The sequence below is a fragment of the Taeniopygia guttata genome, chromosome 18 (genome assembly GCF_048771995.1).
Source record: "Taeniopygia guttata chromosome 18, bTaeGut7.mat, whole genome shotgun sequence".
Lineage (NCBI taxonomy): Eukaryota > Metazoa > Chordata > Aves > Passeriformes > Estrildidae > Taeniopygia > Taeniopygia guttata.
The window spans coordinates 10,398,755-10,415,490 of NC_133043.1; the positions used below are offsets into that span (position 1 = coordinate 10,398,755).

Here is a 16,736-nt window from a genome sequence, read left to right on the forward strand (position 1 = left end):
CACCCCTAAAATCCTGGGAAGGATCAATAAGATGACCAACAAGACAGCAATTGTGTTACTGGTGATATAGGAAAAAAATGTATTAGCTTTTAAAGGAGTGTGTAAAGGTTTCAAGGGGCCAGACCAGCTCACATCATTCTGCCTGCCCTGAGAGTGGTACTAAATAACAAAGATTTTGGAGCCACTCTGATGGGATGAGCAGTTGGTGTGAGGACAGTAAGGCTAAGAAGGAACTGATGCACTTTATCATTTGAAAAAAAAAAAAAAAAAGATATTTTCTTAAAATGTTAGCATACTAAGAATGTTGTCCAGGATAAAAACACAATTTATGGGTAACCATTTTCCTCTGTGTAAAGGAAAATGCAATCTTTGCTTTGTTCACACTTACTTGTATTTTATTGAAATACTGTCCTGCTTCAAAGGGGACAACGTTGTAGGTGGAGATTCCAATTACTGGCTTGTCAGTAGGATTTTTTGCTTTATAAAATGCCAGTGCAGTCTCACCTGGTACCACCTGTGTAACAGAATTGTACAAATTGTTTCAATTTGGTTATTTCACAAGTATTTTTGATTATATGCAATTCACCTGTATTCAAAATTAAGCGCTTCAATACTGTTCTATGTATTTTTAATCTTACCATTTTGCCTGAGTCTTCTATTATCCTCAGCAGTTCAACAGCACACAGACCATTTTTAATATGCAGATTTAGATATGGTGTGGATTTAATTTCTGAGGTTATTCTTTCAGTACTAGTATCAAAGTATTAAGAAGCATAACTCCTTATTTTGACAACTAATTTGAAACAGAAAAGTTATTCTGTGATTTTAAATATAAAAAGAAATTCTTATAAGGATAGGGCAATGGGAGAAACAGTACAGATTCAGATATACTGTTATACAATATATTTTTCAGTGTATATATATATGTGTATACTAATACTGTATGCACATATACAGTGTATGCATCATGTGCATGTGGTCTATATACCAGGAAGCGTATACATGAAGTAGTTTCAGTAACTTTTGATAGCTTAAAGGGGTAGCAGAGGGGCAACTACACACAATGTCCTGCAAAAAGGACATCGCCGTGCTGGAGCATGTCCAGGAAAGGGCTACAAAGCTGATGAAAGTTCTAGAGAACAGTCTGGGGTTGCTCGTTCTCAAGAAGAGGAGGCTCAAGTGGAACACGACTGCTCTCTGAGCTGCTGACAGGAACGTGCAGTGCACTGAGAGCACCGGCGGAAAGGGCCGTGGGGTGAGACAGGGCCGATTCCCATTAGCTATCAGAGCATTTTCCAGCGTTGGTGTGGTCAGGCTTCGAAAGGGCTGCCCGGGGAGGCGGTGGAGCCCCATGCCCGGAGCCGCTCCCTGATCGCCGCGGCTCAGCGGTCACAGAGGCAGCGCCGAGCGCCCCAAGGCTCCTCCAGCAGCGAGGCGGGCCCTGCGCGGGGGAAGGCGGCCACTCACGTAGATCTCGCTCTGCTGCGGCTTGAAGCTCCACTGCATGCTGGCGTGCGTGTCGGCGTTGAAGGTGACCCTGATCAGCCGGTCCCGCACGGGCTCCATGCGCTCGATCCGCTCCGCGCTGCGCCCCGCGCCCGTCGTGCCGCCGAGCCCCGTGGCCTGCCAGGGAAGGGCGGTGAGGGCTCCGAGCCCCGCGGCCCGTCAGGGAGGGGCGGTGAGGGCTCCGAGCCCCGTTAGGGAAGGGCAGTGAGGGCTCCGAGCCCCGCGGCCCGTCAGGGAAGGGCGGTGAGGGCTCCGAGCCCCCCGTACCTGGCAGTAGAGGCGGTAGAGCGGCACGGCCGCGTACGACAGCCCCACCATGCCCACGGCCGCCGCCGCGATGTAGCCCACGGCCGAGCGGTTCCGGCGCCGCCACTCCTCCTCTTGCTGCCGGGTGAAGGGGTTGGAGCCCCGCACGCCGCGGGTCCCGCCGAGCCCGGGCCGGGGCAAGGCCCCGAGGCGCAGCCCGCGGGCACAGCGCGCCCAGCCCCGCCCGCACAGCGCCATGGCCGCACGCGGGGGCTCTCGGAACGGGGCGGGCAATGGGACGGGACCGGGGCGGGCAATGGGACGGGACCGGGGCGGGCAATGGGACGGGACCGGGGCGGGCGGAGGCGGGACGGGGCGGGAGAGGAGGAGCCGGGAAGGTAGAGGGCGGCGGCGGTGGCGGACCGAGCCGAGCCGAGCCGAGCCGCGCCGCCATCGCATCCCTGCCCGCTGCGCCCCCGCAGAGCGCGCTGAGTCCCGGCGCTGCCCCTCCTCGCTGGCCGGCGGCACGGCTCGGCCGCACGGTGTGTACGAGGTAACCGAGCATCCCGCAGGCCGGCGGGGATCCTCCGCTCCGGCCCCGCGCTGAGCGGGCTGTGCTGCCCGGCGGTGGTACCAACAGGCCAGGAGCGGGGTCACGGAGGGGCGGTGGTCCCGCAGTACCGCACTTCGGTACCTGGTGCCAGAGGGATGACCCGGCTCCCGCAGATTCCTGGTTGTCCCTCTGGTTGTCCCTCTGGTTATCCCTCTGGTTATCCCTCTGGTTGTCCCTCTGGTTGTCCCTCTGGCTGTCCCTCTGGCAGCCCCAGGACGGGCGCTGAGCACGGGCCTGCTCCGGGTGGTCCTTGCGGGCCTGCAGTTTCTCCCCCTTTGTGGACATTTGACACCGGTTGTGTTTCTTTCTTTTCCCCCAGGTGCTTTGCTTCTCGTTAATTTAATTTCTAGGGATTTGGTTTTGTTCTGGCAGAAACAGCAGGAACTTGAGGACGGGCAAAGTCAGGCAAGTTCACAAACAATAGTTTTTCACGAGGCTGATGCCATGCACTGTAATAAAATTTGCTGTAGCAATACTTGAATGTACTGCTTTAGAGCTGTGCCTCTCTTCTATGGTGGTTCCAGTAAGGTGACTCACACAAAGACTGGCAGCTCCTGAAACTTCTCAATTTATCATATTGAATAAGAGAATGGTAAAGGCTCAGTGTGTTATTTCCCCTGTGTTCAGATAACTGGGTTTTTTTCATTCTTTAGTAATAAAAACCTGAAAATGTTTACTGTAGGAGCATTTGTGGTATTCCAACGTAGATTTACCATCTTTTTCACACAAGAAGTACAGACACACAGGAATTGGAGTGGTTTTGTAGAGGCTGACACTACACCTGGGGATTCTGCTGTATCTTGGCCAGGGTCTGTGGTGTGACCCTGCTGCCAGGAGCACCCGTGCTGTCTTTGCCTGTGTGTTGGGAGAGCTCCATGTCCCTCTTCTTTTGGAAATAATTCCTGTTCTGGGTTGTGAGGGTTCAGCTGTGCACTTCACAAGGTCAGAAAGATCTGCTACTACTGATACAAACTGATAATTTTTTTGCATTAATGCTTTTTAAGCAGTTTGTGAAGTGATTGTAGCTCAGTACATCCAGAGTTTTACTTCTTGTCAACCTGTTGTATGTACTAATATAAATACAGTGTGAATTTCTGGAGGCTTTGGCTATATTAATGGCATGTAAGCCTATTTTGTGTGTTTTGGCCTGTTCTACATACTTCATGTGAGAAGTTCAGAGACACTAAATACCAGAGAATAAGTTAAAAAAACACAAGAAAACAAGACACACAAACCACCATTCCCTTTCCAAGTAACTTTAAATGGAAAAAAAAAATTGTCTTTGCCTTTAGCAGTTATGTTGCATCATCCTAGAATTGTAATCTGTTTTTTTCTGTTTTAGAAGATCTTGATCCTGGATAGGAGCCTGTTCTTCATGTGTCAGAACTCTTCATTTTGAACTTTTATTTTAATAGTGCCTCTAAGAAGATGTCCAGTACAGATCCCCTCACAAATACAGAGAAGGAGTAAGTACTTTTTTTTCCTATATGCAGAAATAAAATTAATGGATTGTAATATTAAAATTTTTGCAATTTCATTGGTAGGATCTTGTCTTGATGAAGACTTAAAGAAAAATGACTTTGATATTGAAGCAGTCTGCAGTAATGTAGGAAAGCTGACACCAACACCAGTGAATTTACACTTTAAGGGAGAAATTGTCCCTTAAGCTTTTCATTAATTTAATCAGCACTTGGTTAGGACTACTTTTTGTAGAGATAAAACCCTGCATACAGATTTCTTAATTTAATGCTTCTGAACTATGAAAGCATACTTGTATATAGTAGATCACTTCTTTGTACAGCTGGGGTACCTGCAGTAGCATAAGACTGGAGGTTTTGTGTTACAGTGCATTACTTTTTCAGAATACACTGTCTCTATACCTTTAATATTTTATGTGTAGTACTTGCCATGTTTGTTGTACTTGTGCAATAGAATCCAGAAAAGAGTATCCAGAAGAATAATAAAAAATTTAATATAGATTTAGAATTATGCCACTTCATAAATAACTTGATTGTTTAGAAAAGAAAAAGCACAAAACATTAAAAAAGCTAACTTGCTTTTTACTGAAGACCTGAAGAAGCCAAAACTCTGCTTGTCAGATGGAAATTCAGGGTATGTGATCACAAAGATAGCTGTGGCTAGCTAGAATCATGTGAAAGATGAGTAGTTTACATGAGTAGTTCCTAGCTCACTGTATTCCAAAGGTGGTTTTTCACATTAGAGATGAACAGGAAAGGCACCTAAAACTGCACTTCTGCTGCATGCTGATGGCAGGCTGTCATTTTCTGTACTTTTATCTCTTGTAGGAGATGATGCTTCCAAGAATGTGCTTGTTTATATGTTAACTGAAGCTTACCTGAACATCCAGTCATACCTTTCTTCTCTGTGGAGGGGGTTAGCCTCAAACTATTCATGCTTCTCCACAATTACAATGTTGCCCAAGCTTTTTTTAGGCTTAACAGTTGCTGTGTAATGACCTGTTTTCGTTTAACCTTTATAGCCTAAGCAGCAGAATGTATTTTGAATAATGAGTGGGTTTGGATGAATCACAGTGAGTGCTCATCCATGCTGTATGATGCAGCATTCCTTTGCCTGTGGTCCTTAAAATCTGAACTTGGGGTTAGTGAAGCTGTAAGGCTACAATTGCATAATGGATTTGTATAGGATTTTTGTAAAAGGCCTTTGGTTTATTTGTAACAAATAAGATCTTGTGAATCAAACTTCCAAAGATTCTGCAGATCTTTTTGTCATCTGCTAGATTATCGTGGTCCATTTCAGTTGCTAAAGCATTGCAAAACTTCCCTTGGGAAAGGCAAGTTGTAATTACAAATGTTGCCAGAATGGAATAGTTTTCCAGCTGTTCGGAAATTAATCTTACTGAACAACAAATGACAACTCTTGAAAATTTAGTCTTACTTATTTATACTAAATTTCATGGAGTTTTGAGTTACAATTTTCCTAGATTTTTCTGGAAGTAAAAAGTAATTTGTGTTCCTCTGAGTGTGGCCTTGAAAGGCAGAACACTTGGAAGAGAAGCAATAATGCTGTCATTCATTAAAAGTGGCACAGCAACAGAATTTGAAGGTAAAGAGGGATAGAAGCCTTGGGGACGAGTTCAGGAAGCTGAACAAAGCAGCTTACTTTGAAGAAAGGGGTGGAGGAACAATCTTCTGAACAAGTCATGTATTACTGATAATAACTCTAATAAAAGGAGAGCAATAAGGCTAATACTACTTGGTATCTTCTTAAATTGTCCAGAAGTTTGTCATGTCTGGTTTAATAAAAATAACATTTGCTTTTTAATAAGGAAATTGCAGAGCCTTGAGCCATATGTTAATTGGGGGATTTCAATAGCAGGAAATGTGACACTGGTTGGTCTCAGTGATGTATTTTGACAAATGCTCCTGATATTGATACCACAAATTAATATACCACTGGTGTTAAGTATAGAGGTCACTTTGTTGGAGAAAATCTATTGGTACTTTATCTTCTGTAACCTTGCCTAGAGCAAATCTAATTGATACGAGGCTTAAAATATCAGTGGCTTTTCTGTAATGCTGGTAACAGCAGCAAAGTGAGCTGACTGAGGAAAAGCTACAAAGGGGCAAATTTTCATCTCTGAATGCATGTGGTCACTGTGCCACTGGGGCTTTTCGCTATTTGGGAACTGGGAAGGCTGCTTTATGTTCCCATTTCCCTCTCTGATCTGCTCCTTAGTCTGTGGTGGGTCACTCTGCCCCTCCTGTGTGTGCATTGCAGGCTTTCAGGACTGACCATTCTCTATGAACACTGTTCAGCAGGCTCTCAGCAAAGGGATCCTTTCCTCAGAAGGATTATCTGCTAATGAAACCACAGTCACTGCAGCTTTAAAAAAATAAATAAATAAAGGGTGCCTGAGATAAGCTTTTGCATTCCTGGCATAGCTGAGCCCTCCTGCTGCACCTCCAGACCTGACAGATGCTGTCTGATCACAGGGTTGCTCCTGGTTAGAGAGGATTCACCTTCCTACTTAAAGCCCTCAGTGAACACCGGGTAGTAGGCTTTCATTTCAAGCTGCAGCCTTGTTATGATCTTTTGAGAGAGGGGGAGTAGTAGGGGTACTTCTGAGGCAAGCCTGGAAGGAAACATTCATTAACCAAACTGGTGTCAATGCTCAGAATTTCTGAAAATGTACATCTCTCTGCAAGACCAAGTCTCCTCTCACAGGATCTGTTCTCTGGGAACAGGGGTGATACATTTGACTTCTTACACTACATTATTCTCAGAGTAATGACATAAATTTGGCAGTTTAATTTCCTTTCACAGAAAAGTACATGTCAGCTTCCATTTCTAGAGAAAATATATAACCCAAGTTCTGTGTTCACTTTTGACTGCTGTATCTTGAAAGTCTAAAAATCAAGTTCTGGCAGAAGCCAGAACTGTGATTGAGAATGAAAAGTAATAGCATAATGGCATTTGTTTCATTAATACTCCCAGTCTGCTTTGTTGGCTTTCCCTTTCGTGTGGCTGTGCATTATGCAGTCTGCTAGGAAGATTTATTTAGAAAGGTTATGAGTTAGTGCTTTTGACCTTGTTTGCAGGGAGCATGTAAATAAATTATTAGAAAAAGAGGAGGAAAGAACTTGCTTTTAATCATCACATTTGCCTTTGGCTGCTGGATCTAGATTGCTTAATCACAGTGTGGTAAATTTTCTCCTTTGCATTTATCAGTCTTTAAAATTACTCTAAATGGCCATTTCAAAGAGAGAAAAAGTAAGCTTTACCTCTCTAGGTGAATTAGTGCATGTGACGCAGAGGCTTTCAGAGAAGATTAAGTAGGCAGAACGCTCAGCTGGAGCTCTGTGTTTGGGTTTTTTAGTTGTTAGCAGAAATCATCCTGCTCATAACGTTTATCCGGCTGAACTGGAAACTTGCAGTGTGTTTTGGTTGCGTTGTCCTTGTTTTTCCTGCCGTGCTGAAGGATGTCCTTGCTTTCTCCAGGGGCTGAAGATGAACCAGAGCGTTTTGATGGTCTCTCTCTCTTATACTGGTATGCTGAACCATTCAGGTCTGAGGGCATTGCTCTAGTCTGTAATTGGGCAAAGTACAGGAAAGATAATTTAAAAGATGATAATTTTCAGCTTCTTTTCATCAACAGACAGAGTTTGTAATTTAGATTTTTATGTGTCAAGTGATATGTGTTTTGTGAGCAAAGTGTATTATTCTCAGGTTGATAAACATGGCTAAATGTTTTGTTTGTGCAGATAAATGACTAATAACTTCTCAGAAATGGAGATCAGAAGAATATCTGGTGCTGTATGTTCTGATAAGTACTAAAAGAAATAAAACCCAAAGTTGTTGAACTTCTTTGTGTATGCTGCTAAAAAGTAATAGAAGCAGGTTCATTTTAATTGCCCTTACTGGAGCATCTACACAAAATGTTGCATATCTGTTAGCATTCCAGGACTTCAGCTGGAGTGTTGAGTTCAGTATTTTTCAGTCTAAGAAGGTTGTAGTGTACATTTTGGTGGGTTTTGCTTGTTTATTTAATCTCTTGCATCACATCTTCTCTGTATGCTAAAACCTTCCTTACAGGTACTTTTGCCTGACCTCAAAAAATGAGTAGTGACATCTGATTATTTAATTTGCATCTTTTTCTGCAAGAAACATTGAATTATTTTTTGTTACGACTGCCAGCTGGCCATTTCCTTATTTTTACTGTTGAGCATGTTTCAAAAGCTCTGGAAGAAATATTCTAATATTTCACAAATATTAAAATTGATGACATAAATGTTGAATGGGAACTGAATCCAAGTCATTTTACAGTGAAATTGTTAAAGCTCTCTTTATTTTATTAGAACTATGACAAGTAGCTTGACTTGAAGGTCTCTGTCATATGGGGAAAAAAACCCCAACACTGAAAGTCAACTAGACGTGAGATGCTAAACAAATTTGGGGCATTTGAAAATCTTTGTCTTTACTTTTATGTGATAAAGTAATTTTAAACTGCATGTGTGGAGGGATTTAGTCTTTAGAGCCTAAACAGACCTGAGTACCTTGTAAAAGTTGTCCAAAGTGTCAGTTCTTTCTAATTATAGGTGGCAGCATCACAATTCCAGTGTTTCAGAGATATCTTACTCCTCTCCACTGACCATTATTAGCTGTGTGTTCTCTATGTTCTCTTTGTCAGAATCCATTTTACTTTCATTAGAATCCCTCTTTTGAAAGTGTTGCCAGTTACTTCTGAAAATGTAGATCCTTTCCTATTAATTGTCCTGTTCTTAGATTTGATCATATTTCATTATTATTTAATATGGTAGTATATAAGGAGGTTCTAAAACTTCTGGCAAACTCTAAACTTCAGATTAAAGTCTGAGATTTGATCTTTTCAGACTTTGCCAAAGTAAAACCTCTGTATCAGTTTGTGTGAGGCTGAAGTAACTTTTGTTCTTTTTAATTTTAACAAAAAACTGCCATGTTAAAACGGCCGAGAGGGAATGGCAGAGAAAAACCAATAGCAGTAGCAGCAAAAGGCAAGGGAGCAAGGAATGGAATATTTGCCTGTTTTAAAGATTTAAAATTTAAAAATTACCTTGTTTGAGATTTCAGAGACGGGGACAAGTCAGGACAAAGCATGACTGGGATGCTGTGCTTCAGCCAAAAAACAAATTTGGGATAATTGCAGTGACAGTACTGGGTAGTAATGCAAAATACTCTGTTCTTGTCATGGAGTAGGAGGTTGTCTGTTGTAAAATGTAGGTGAACCTAGTGGGAAGAAATGATGACATCTTGACTCTAGTAATTTAATTATTATAACTATGTTATAATACATTAATATACTATATAAAGGAAGATACTAAAACTACAAACTTACTTATTCTAACTACTATATCTAATTTATAACTCGTGACTTTCTGTTGAGAGTCTAGAGACAGGTGGATCTGATTGGCTATCAGGCTTAAACAATTTTCATTAGAATCTAATTAAGTAATTACTTCAGGTCAGTAATTTTCTAAACACATTCTATACGAGAAAAAAAAAAGGAGTAGACATAGAAATTGTTTTCTCGTTCTTTCTTCTGTTGCTCTATGAAAAATATTGAAAGAAAGAAAAATGTCCCTGTGACAGTTGTCCAAAGTGTATTCTTAAAGAAGTATTGGGCTTGGGGATTTGTCCTTTCAGGCTGTGATTAAGTAAAAGCACTTTGGTTCATTTTTAGCCTTACAAAGAGTATGTTCTGACTTATCATAGCATAGTCATGTGCAGTCCTGTCAAACACACACCAAATACCCTGGGTTTCATTATTTCTTTTTAGCCTGTGAAACAAATACTTCAAGAAATACTACAGTGAAAATTATACAGTGCATGAAGCATAGGTTTACTTTTTATAGCTAAAGGTTTTTAGAATTATTAGGTCTCTTCTTGTGACCAGCCTTTCTAAAGCAAAGCCTAATTTTGCAAATACTTCAAAATATGAGGTTTTGGGAAATTGTTGCATTTTCAGAGCTATTGCTTATCCTTTGATAAAAAAATCTCATCCAGTTTTCTTCTAGAAAACCAAAAGAACTGCAGATGTTCTTTAGAAGCTGGATCTCTTGGCTAGTGCTAGAATTTTAAGAACATTTGGACCTTCTGGATTTCTCTCTTCCTTCTGGCACAGCACCTTTTAATGATGTGCTCTGGGTTTTGCAGAAGTACCCAGTTTCAGGCACAGAGTTCAGGCCGTGTGCTGGATTAGATTGTGTGGAAGGATTTGGGTCACTGTGTCCTCCACTTTGATCTTCTTTCCCACCCTGATAATGAATTCTTCTTGTTCCATTTCACTAGGACCCTCTAGAAAATACAACTATCTAATGTAGAACAATATGTAGGTCAAAGCAGAAAAACCTCAGTGGTGCTTCTGCTCTTTTCTAGAAGAGATCTGCTGAGTCTTCTCCAAAAATGTTGCAGTGAAAGGACAGAGGAGCTATAATACAACTAACAGGTTTTTTACCCATAATTCATCTACATGAAAATAAAACCTAAAAGGGGTAATCTGTATTTATTTCCATTCTTAATACTCTGTGTTCTCAGAGCAGTGTGCTGGTCACAAGTCTGATGAAATTGTAAATTTAGGTTTCAAAACTCTTGATTTTACTTTGTATTCTTTTTTAATTCTGTTGCATGATCAAATACTTTCAAAATATTTCTCTCCCTTAAGACAATTCCAAGTGCCATCGTGGTGTTTTCCCTTGGGGTGGGAAGGTACACAGAGGATCAGGCAAAAGAATTTGGAAATAAACCTTTTTTACAATAGAGAAAGAAATCAATGTTGAGTGAAGAAATTAGGAGATTTGGAAAAAGATTGTCCATAAATATAAAAAATTATATTTTAGATCTCTTAGGAAATAATTTAATGCGCTGGCTGTGCTTTTGTTCAAATATTCATTGCCTAATGAAAACTGATTTTACTGTATGTTTTTCTTGCCTAAATAGTAAGGTGGACCAGATTGTGGAATTTTGTTTATATTTAATCACAATCCTTTTATTACACAAAATGGGACTCACAGTTCAGCCTGAAGTCCTTTGTGGGAACAGGAAGTAAATTCTGTATGTTTATTGTACCTTTTCATCTAATATTTGTGATTAATAGATTGCTTTTTGGCTGGGGAGATGGTGGCTCAGAGATATCAAACAATACAAAGTTGTCAGTGGAGAAAGTTGGTTTGGGTTTGTATTTGAGTTGAAAACACAGTCACTGTAATTTATTTTCTGTTAAAATAGCTCTGCCTACATTTCTGTAACTTAATTACTTTTATTTTGTTCCTTAGGACCATTATGGGCCCTCATGGAATTAATCGAGCTGTTCACCGCATCTCTTTTTCTGATTGTCAGAATGGATTAGGTAACTAACATTGCACATTCTGTTATGCTGAGTAAACCAAACCTAAAAACACCTTTGCCAGCTCATACCTGGCATCAGGAAAGTTTATTTGGCTTTCATGGATTTGACTGCAAATACATTTTGCCCAGTAGGTGGAATAACCAATTTTTCACTTTTGTCTTTTTGTTTGTTGTTCAGGAGTTAAAATTATTGGAGGTTATCGGGCACAAACAGCAGAAGATTATGGGATTTTCATAAAGAGAATTCTACCTGGTGGGGTGGCTGCTGTAGATAGTAAGTGATTTTAACTTTTTGGCTACAAACACACTGCATATAAAAGGCTGTCGAAAGAAATATTTATTTTACTTTGTGGGTAAGGATATTTAAAATAGTATGGTTCAGTCAGCATCTATGAGGTTTTAGATTACTTTAAAATAGAAAAATGAAACTTGGACCCTTTATGGAAAAAGATTTAGTACACTCAGGTCTTGAATATGTGCTCAGATCTATGTATGGCTGGTGAAGACAATTGACAATCTTTCTGGCAACTGGCATCACTGTTGAGTGAGCATTGAGATGCTGAATCACTTTTAATTTATAAGGTATGAGAGTATTGTTTCCTGTATAAACCTAGTATTTTTAGTTAGTTCTGATAATTTTTATTACTATTTTTAATAGTGGTGTCTTGGTGGCTAAGATATGTGGGGAGGGAAGAAATTACTCTCAGCTGAGTTTGCAATAATTAAGCGACAAACTTCTGTCCTAGATCTCTGTATGGGTTTTTTTTGAGATTCCATCTTGTCTTGTGCAAAATGATCATTTAAAATAATCTGATTCAACTTCCTAAACTTGAAATTTTCAGAAGGTTAAAAAATAGAATTGGTTCTAAAAGATCTTTTTGCTTACTTTATTGATGTCTAAAACATTAATATAGCTACACGTGGTAACTTACAATAATGCTAAGAGCAAGAGTCAAATAAAATTAGTTCCACAACTGTAAAATATAAATTCTAGTCTCAAAATATTTATGCTGTGTGTAAATAATACAAATAGCTAAATGGCAGTTATTTTTAGTAGCTATTCGGTTGTTAGTAAGACTGATTTATAGGTTCTAGTCTTATCTGAATTATCTATCTTACTTAGGATCGGTGCCAAGTGTCATAAAGTTGCTTAATGCATAAAGTCACATAAAACTGAAAGGAAAATTCCTGGGTTAATAGCTGGTTTAGTACAATACTTTCACCATTTTCTTGTTGATTCATCACTCACTGTTGGTTTCCTTTAAAGGCCGTTTGCTCACTGGGGACCTTATCCTGGATGTCAATGGAGAAAACCTGGTTGGAGTAACAAATGAAAGGTATGAAACTGATTCCTGAGTGTTTATTACAGCTTGGAATGTTATGTATGGATTATTTTGGACACTATCAGTGACTGACTGAAAGAGCAGAGCTCCCCTGAGATCCTTGGTGTTCAACTCACAAGTAATTTATCCTGTAAAGCAAATTCAGCAAATCTGTTGTAGAAAAGTGCAGGACTTTATAGCTTCTATAACAGCAGAATCAGCTGGTCTCTTAATGACACAGATTACAGAAATGTGTGTGAAAACAGCAGTTGGAGCTGTTAATACAACTATCTGCTGGTTCAGTCCTGATAATAGGTGGCAGCAATCATGTAATGGCACAGTGAAGGGGAGAGAAAGAGCTGTAGATGGCTTCTGTAGCTGGATCTGTAGAGATTATTGCAGCTTTCAATGCTGGAGATGGAGATTGAAAGTGCAAAGGAAAATTGCCATTTGTATTGCTGAGGGAGATTCTGAGCCAGGCACACCTGAGCAGCAGCTTCTGTTGGGGTGGGCTGTTAATCCTGAAGGAGGCTCAGGAGGGCAGCAGGATGGCCCAAGGAGGAATGGGGACAGAAGGAAGGGACAGAGAGGTGAGTCCCAGTTTATTGCTGTCAGCAGATGCACCACAGCCTGTCTTTTGCTCCGTTCCCTGGTGCTCACTTGAAGTTTTGCTGCTGCCAAGCTCTTTTCTCTGCATCTGCCCATGAAAATTATTAAGTACCTTAGCAATTTGTCTATTTTCCTGCTCTTTTAGCACTGCTCACTTCTTGCCAGCACTCTGGTATATTTATTTGGCCATTTTCTGCCCCCTTCTAGGGCTGTTGACATCCTGAGAACAGCCTCAGCCTCGAATCACATGTCTCTGCTCGTTGCTAGAGATGAAGAAGCAAAGTAAGAGAAAAATTGTTTTAACCTCAAAACTAATAAAAGTCCAGTGCTGTATCTCAGGGTGGGTGGGTGGGCTTGCATGTATTTTTATTTCAAATTAGTTTTAATTGCAGAATTGCACCACATGTCACGTTTTTCTGTGTGGTATTTGATACCAGTTCATTCTGAGATCCCTTGCATCAATCACTTCAAGTAGCAAGCTCAGGCCAACTTCAGTTTAAAGAGGAGGATTGTAATGTTATGTTTACAGCTAATACCATTAAAAATTGTCTGCTTTAATAGTTTTTTAAATACTCCTCACATTTTAAAATAATGAAAAATGAGGACTCTGTTACAGCTACCACAAAACTGTAAGATTTATACTGGTCTTGCCTTCTGACAAAAGGCAGATTCGGTTGTTTTTTTCCCCTCAGTAGGTTGCCTTTCAATCTCTAATGAGCTTTGAATAGTTTGGATAAGTAGGTTAAACTGTTCACTGCAACAGGTAGTCCAAAATTTATTCATTTTAAGAGCATTTATGTTTAACCTGACTGATGAAAGTTAAGCATATAAACCAATATTGGCAGAGAATCATCAGCAGTGTGGTGATCCAGGTCTGTATCCCCTTTTGACTTAAATCTCGGGAGGAAACAGCTGTTATGTAACTATATTTGATAACCATTGCAAGAGTATCTGCTGTTATTTGTCTTTCCTGGGATGTTCCACTTCCAGAGTAATCTCCCCATAAAGGATTTTTCTCTGAATTCCTTTAGCCTTTTGTCCAAATTAAGCTTCCTCTTTCTGTCCCTTGATTTTTTTTGTATTCGGCAGACATCTAAATCACTCGGTAGCCTCTGATCTCTCCTTTTTTCAGACTGCCTAGATATATGTGAGGTCCACTCTTAATCTGCTTTTATCTAAAGCATACTGGCCTAGTTCCTGTAAACTCCTTGAATAATTAAAATCCATCAGTCCTTTAACCACTCTGGGGGGGAGGTGCAGTGGCCAGGGCAGAATTTGCCACTTCCTGCAGTCCCTCACCAGCCACCTTATGACATTACATCCTATGCTTAAAGATTTATTTGATTTATATTCAGCTGTGTTTATGTGTGTACCCTGGGGCCAGCATTAGTAATAACTGTTGTTCTTTTTTCAAAAATAATGCTCTCAGCATTTTTGAACAACCTTCAGAAGTGAAACTGGAATTACCTGGGAATTACTGTCCTTCCATTTAGTTAATTTCTTTTTTCTCTGACTAATTCTCTAATATTAATTTGGTGATGTTTCTGCCTTACATCACTCTAGATTATTTATATATTTTAAATCAGTTATCACTGAGGTAAACAGAGCTCAGATTATAAACTTTTTTTCTTAAATTAGGCTGGATTCAATATCAGGTGAATCAGGTGTTTCTGTAATCTCTCCAGTGCCTGTCACACGAGATATACATATTTGCCAGTCTATTACAATATGATTCGTGTCTGCAAGAAATTTCTGCTTTTAGCTTTTAGTACTTAATAAATATTTCTTCTATCCTCTTGTTTTTAAGGAGCCACATCTTTGTCAGTCTATTCTGGGTTCTTGTTCAGTGTAACTGAACTAAAAGCATTCTTTAAAAACATGAGTATGCTATAGGTGTATAATCTGATTCCCTCTAATATAAATAATTTTTTCTGGAGCTTGGTAGTACCACTGTCTTATTATCTGTAGTTGATTGTATTACAAGTTTTTAAAGTTTTATAATTAAGGGTAAAGGGAGGTAAAAATAAAGCTTTTTTACCAACAGTCCATTTTGTCCATAGTCTGTTGTTTTCCCATCTTTATCATGCATTACATGATATTTTTTTGCCTTTTCTGACCATTTGATAGGACTTTCCTCTTTCAGTGGGGGTTGAGCTTCCTTCTCTGAGGAGGAGCAGCTGTTCAGTACAAGCAGTGCAGGTTTCACTGGGTCCATTCAAATTGACAAAGAAAATCTTTTTATTGGCACAGGAAAGAATTCCATGACCTAATGGATAAATATGGCTCTCACAGTGAAACAACCTCTGCAAGAACTTCTCCAACACATCAGTTAGCTGGTGAGAGATCATTTACCAGCCTGAAACAATCCTGGGAGACAAAAATCAGCCCTGGGGGGAGTAGAAACTTGTACTTAAAATTCCTTATTTTAGTGGGGTGTATTGGAGGCTGAAAGTCAGACAAAGCATACATGTACCTTGAGGAATTTGTGTATCAGTTTCCACAGCTCTTTAAATAAATATACTGGTATCGACTTTCATTTTTAATTAATTATTTATATGAAAAGTTCTTGGTATTTGTAGCTGAAATGTGCCACAAAATGCTAATAAAAATTTGATCTATAGCACTATAAATTCTAATCTTTCTGAAACTGCTGCCTAATTAAGATGTCTTTATAGCACATGGGAGATTAGTCTGTTTTGTATTTTGCACCCAATATGAAGAAAATCATCACTTGTTATGTTTTTATAAATTATTCCTGGAATTCTGGGTGCTTCTCGGTTCTTAACTACTCAGGCATTTTTTGGTTGTCCGGTTGCTTAGTTTGTCTGTTTTCTAATATAAAAATAATCCTACTGAGCTTTGTTACATAAGCTGAAATTTTGTGCTTTTTCCCAAATGTAGTTTTTATTTAATTGTTTTTATTATTATCTCTTTTTCTGAAGCAAAATCTAGAGACAGCCTTTCTTCTGGGTCATCCTCAAGGTCACAGAGTCCTCAGTTGCATCTGAAGGATAACATCACCAGCAGCAGCAGCAGCAGCAGAAATAATTCTGTCCCACTACTATCCCCAAAGCTTCCAAAGTAATCTCCAAACCTGACTGTGCCTCTCTTGTGGGAGCTGCAGGAAATGCTATATTTGGCTGGTCAGGAAAATTTGGGTTGAGCACTAAGTGTTAAAGTTCGGTTTTATTTTTTAACTTCTAGACCTGTAGCTCGTAATACCATCAACATTGAAGACTAATAAGATTTTTTTCTATTTATTTATTGGTTTTGTGGTGGAAGAAGAGTAATCAGGTTAATTTTTTTGTACCTCCCAGTGAATTAATGTTCCTGGTTTATGTGTACCTAGATACTCCCATAAACCTTGGGATATAGTTTATATCTCAATATAGTAGAGAGGAGTTTTTAGCCTTGTAAAATAGAGTATAAATTCTTTTTGTAATTGTCAGAAGTGCCTGAGGTTGCTGACTTTGTTTTAAATAGTGTAATATTTGGACACTGAGATTAAATGTCCAGTATGTCTCTTTGTTACTGTAATACATATTTGCAAAACCTGTAAGATAAAATAAGTTATTGCT

General features: G+C 39.8%; 1 protein-coding gene across 14 annotated transcripts in view; it reads left to right on the top strand.

Moving 5' to 3' along the window:
- The first annotated feature begins 1,465 nt into the window (after positions 1 to 1,465).
- STXBP4 (syntaxin binding protein 4) overlaps positions 1,466 to 16,736 on the top strand; it is a 61,609-nt gene continuing 46,338 nt past the window's right edge. For 2 of the 14 annotated variants that reach the window (XM_072937175.1, XM_072937179.1), the window contains exons 1-9: positions 1,648 to 2,294; positions 3,781 to 3,831; positions 7,346 to 7,394; positions 11,155 to 11,228; positions 11,406 to 11,501; positions 12,495 to 12,564; positions 13,366 to 13,440; positions 15,409 to 15,494; positions 16,101 to 16,239. In XM_072937175.1, the coding sequence (XP_072793276.1) occupies positions 2,009 to 2,294; positions 3,781 to 3,831; positions 7,346 to 7,394; positions 11,155 to 11,228; positions 11,406 to 11,501; positions 12,495 to 12,564; positions 13,366 to 13,440; positions 15,409 to 15,494; positions 16,101 to 16,239 (926 nt within the window). In that variant the 5' untranslated portion in view covers positions 1,648 to 2,008. The other 12 variants (XM_072937185.1, XM_072937176.1, XM_072937184.1 and 9 more) reach the window with 12 other exon arrangements.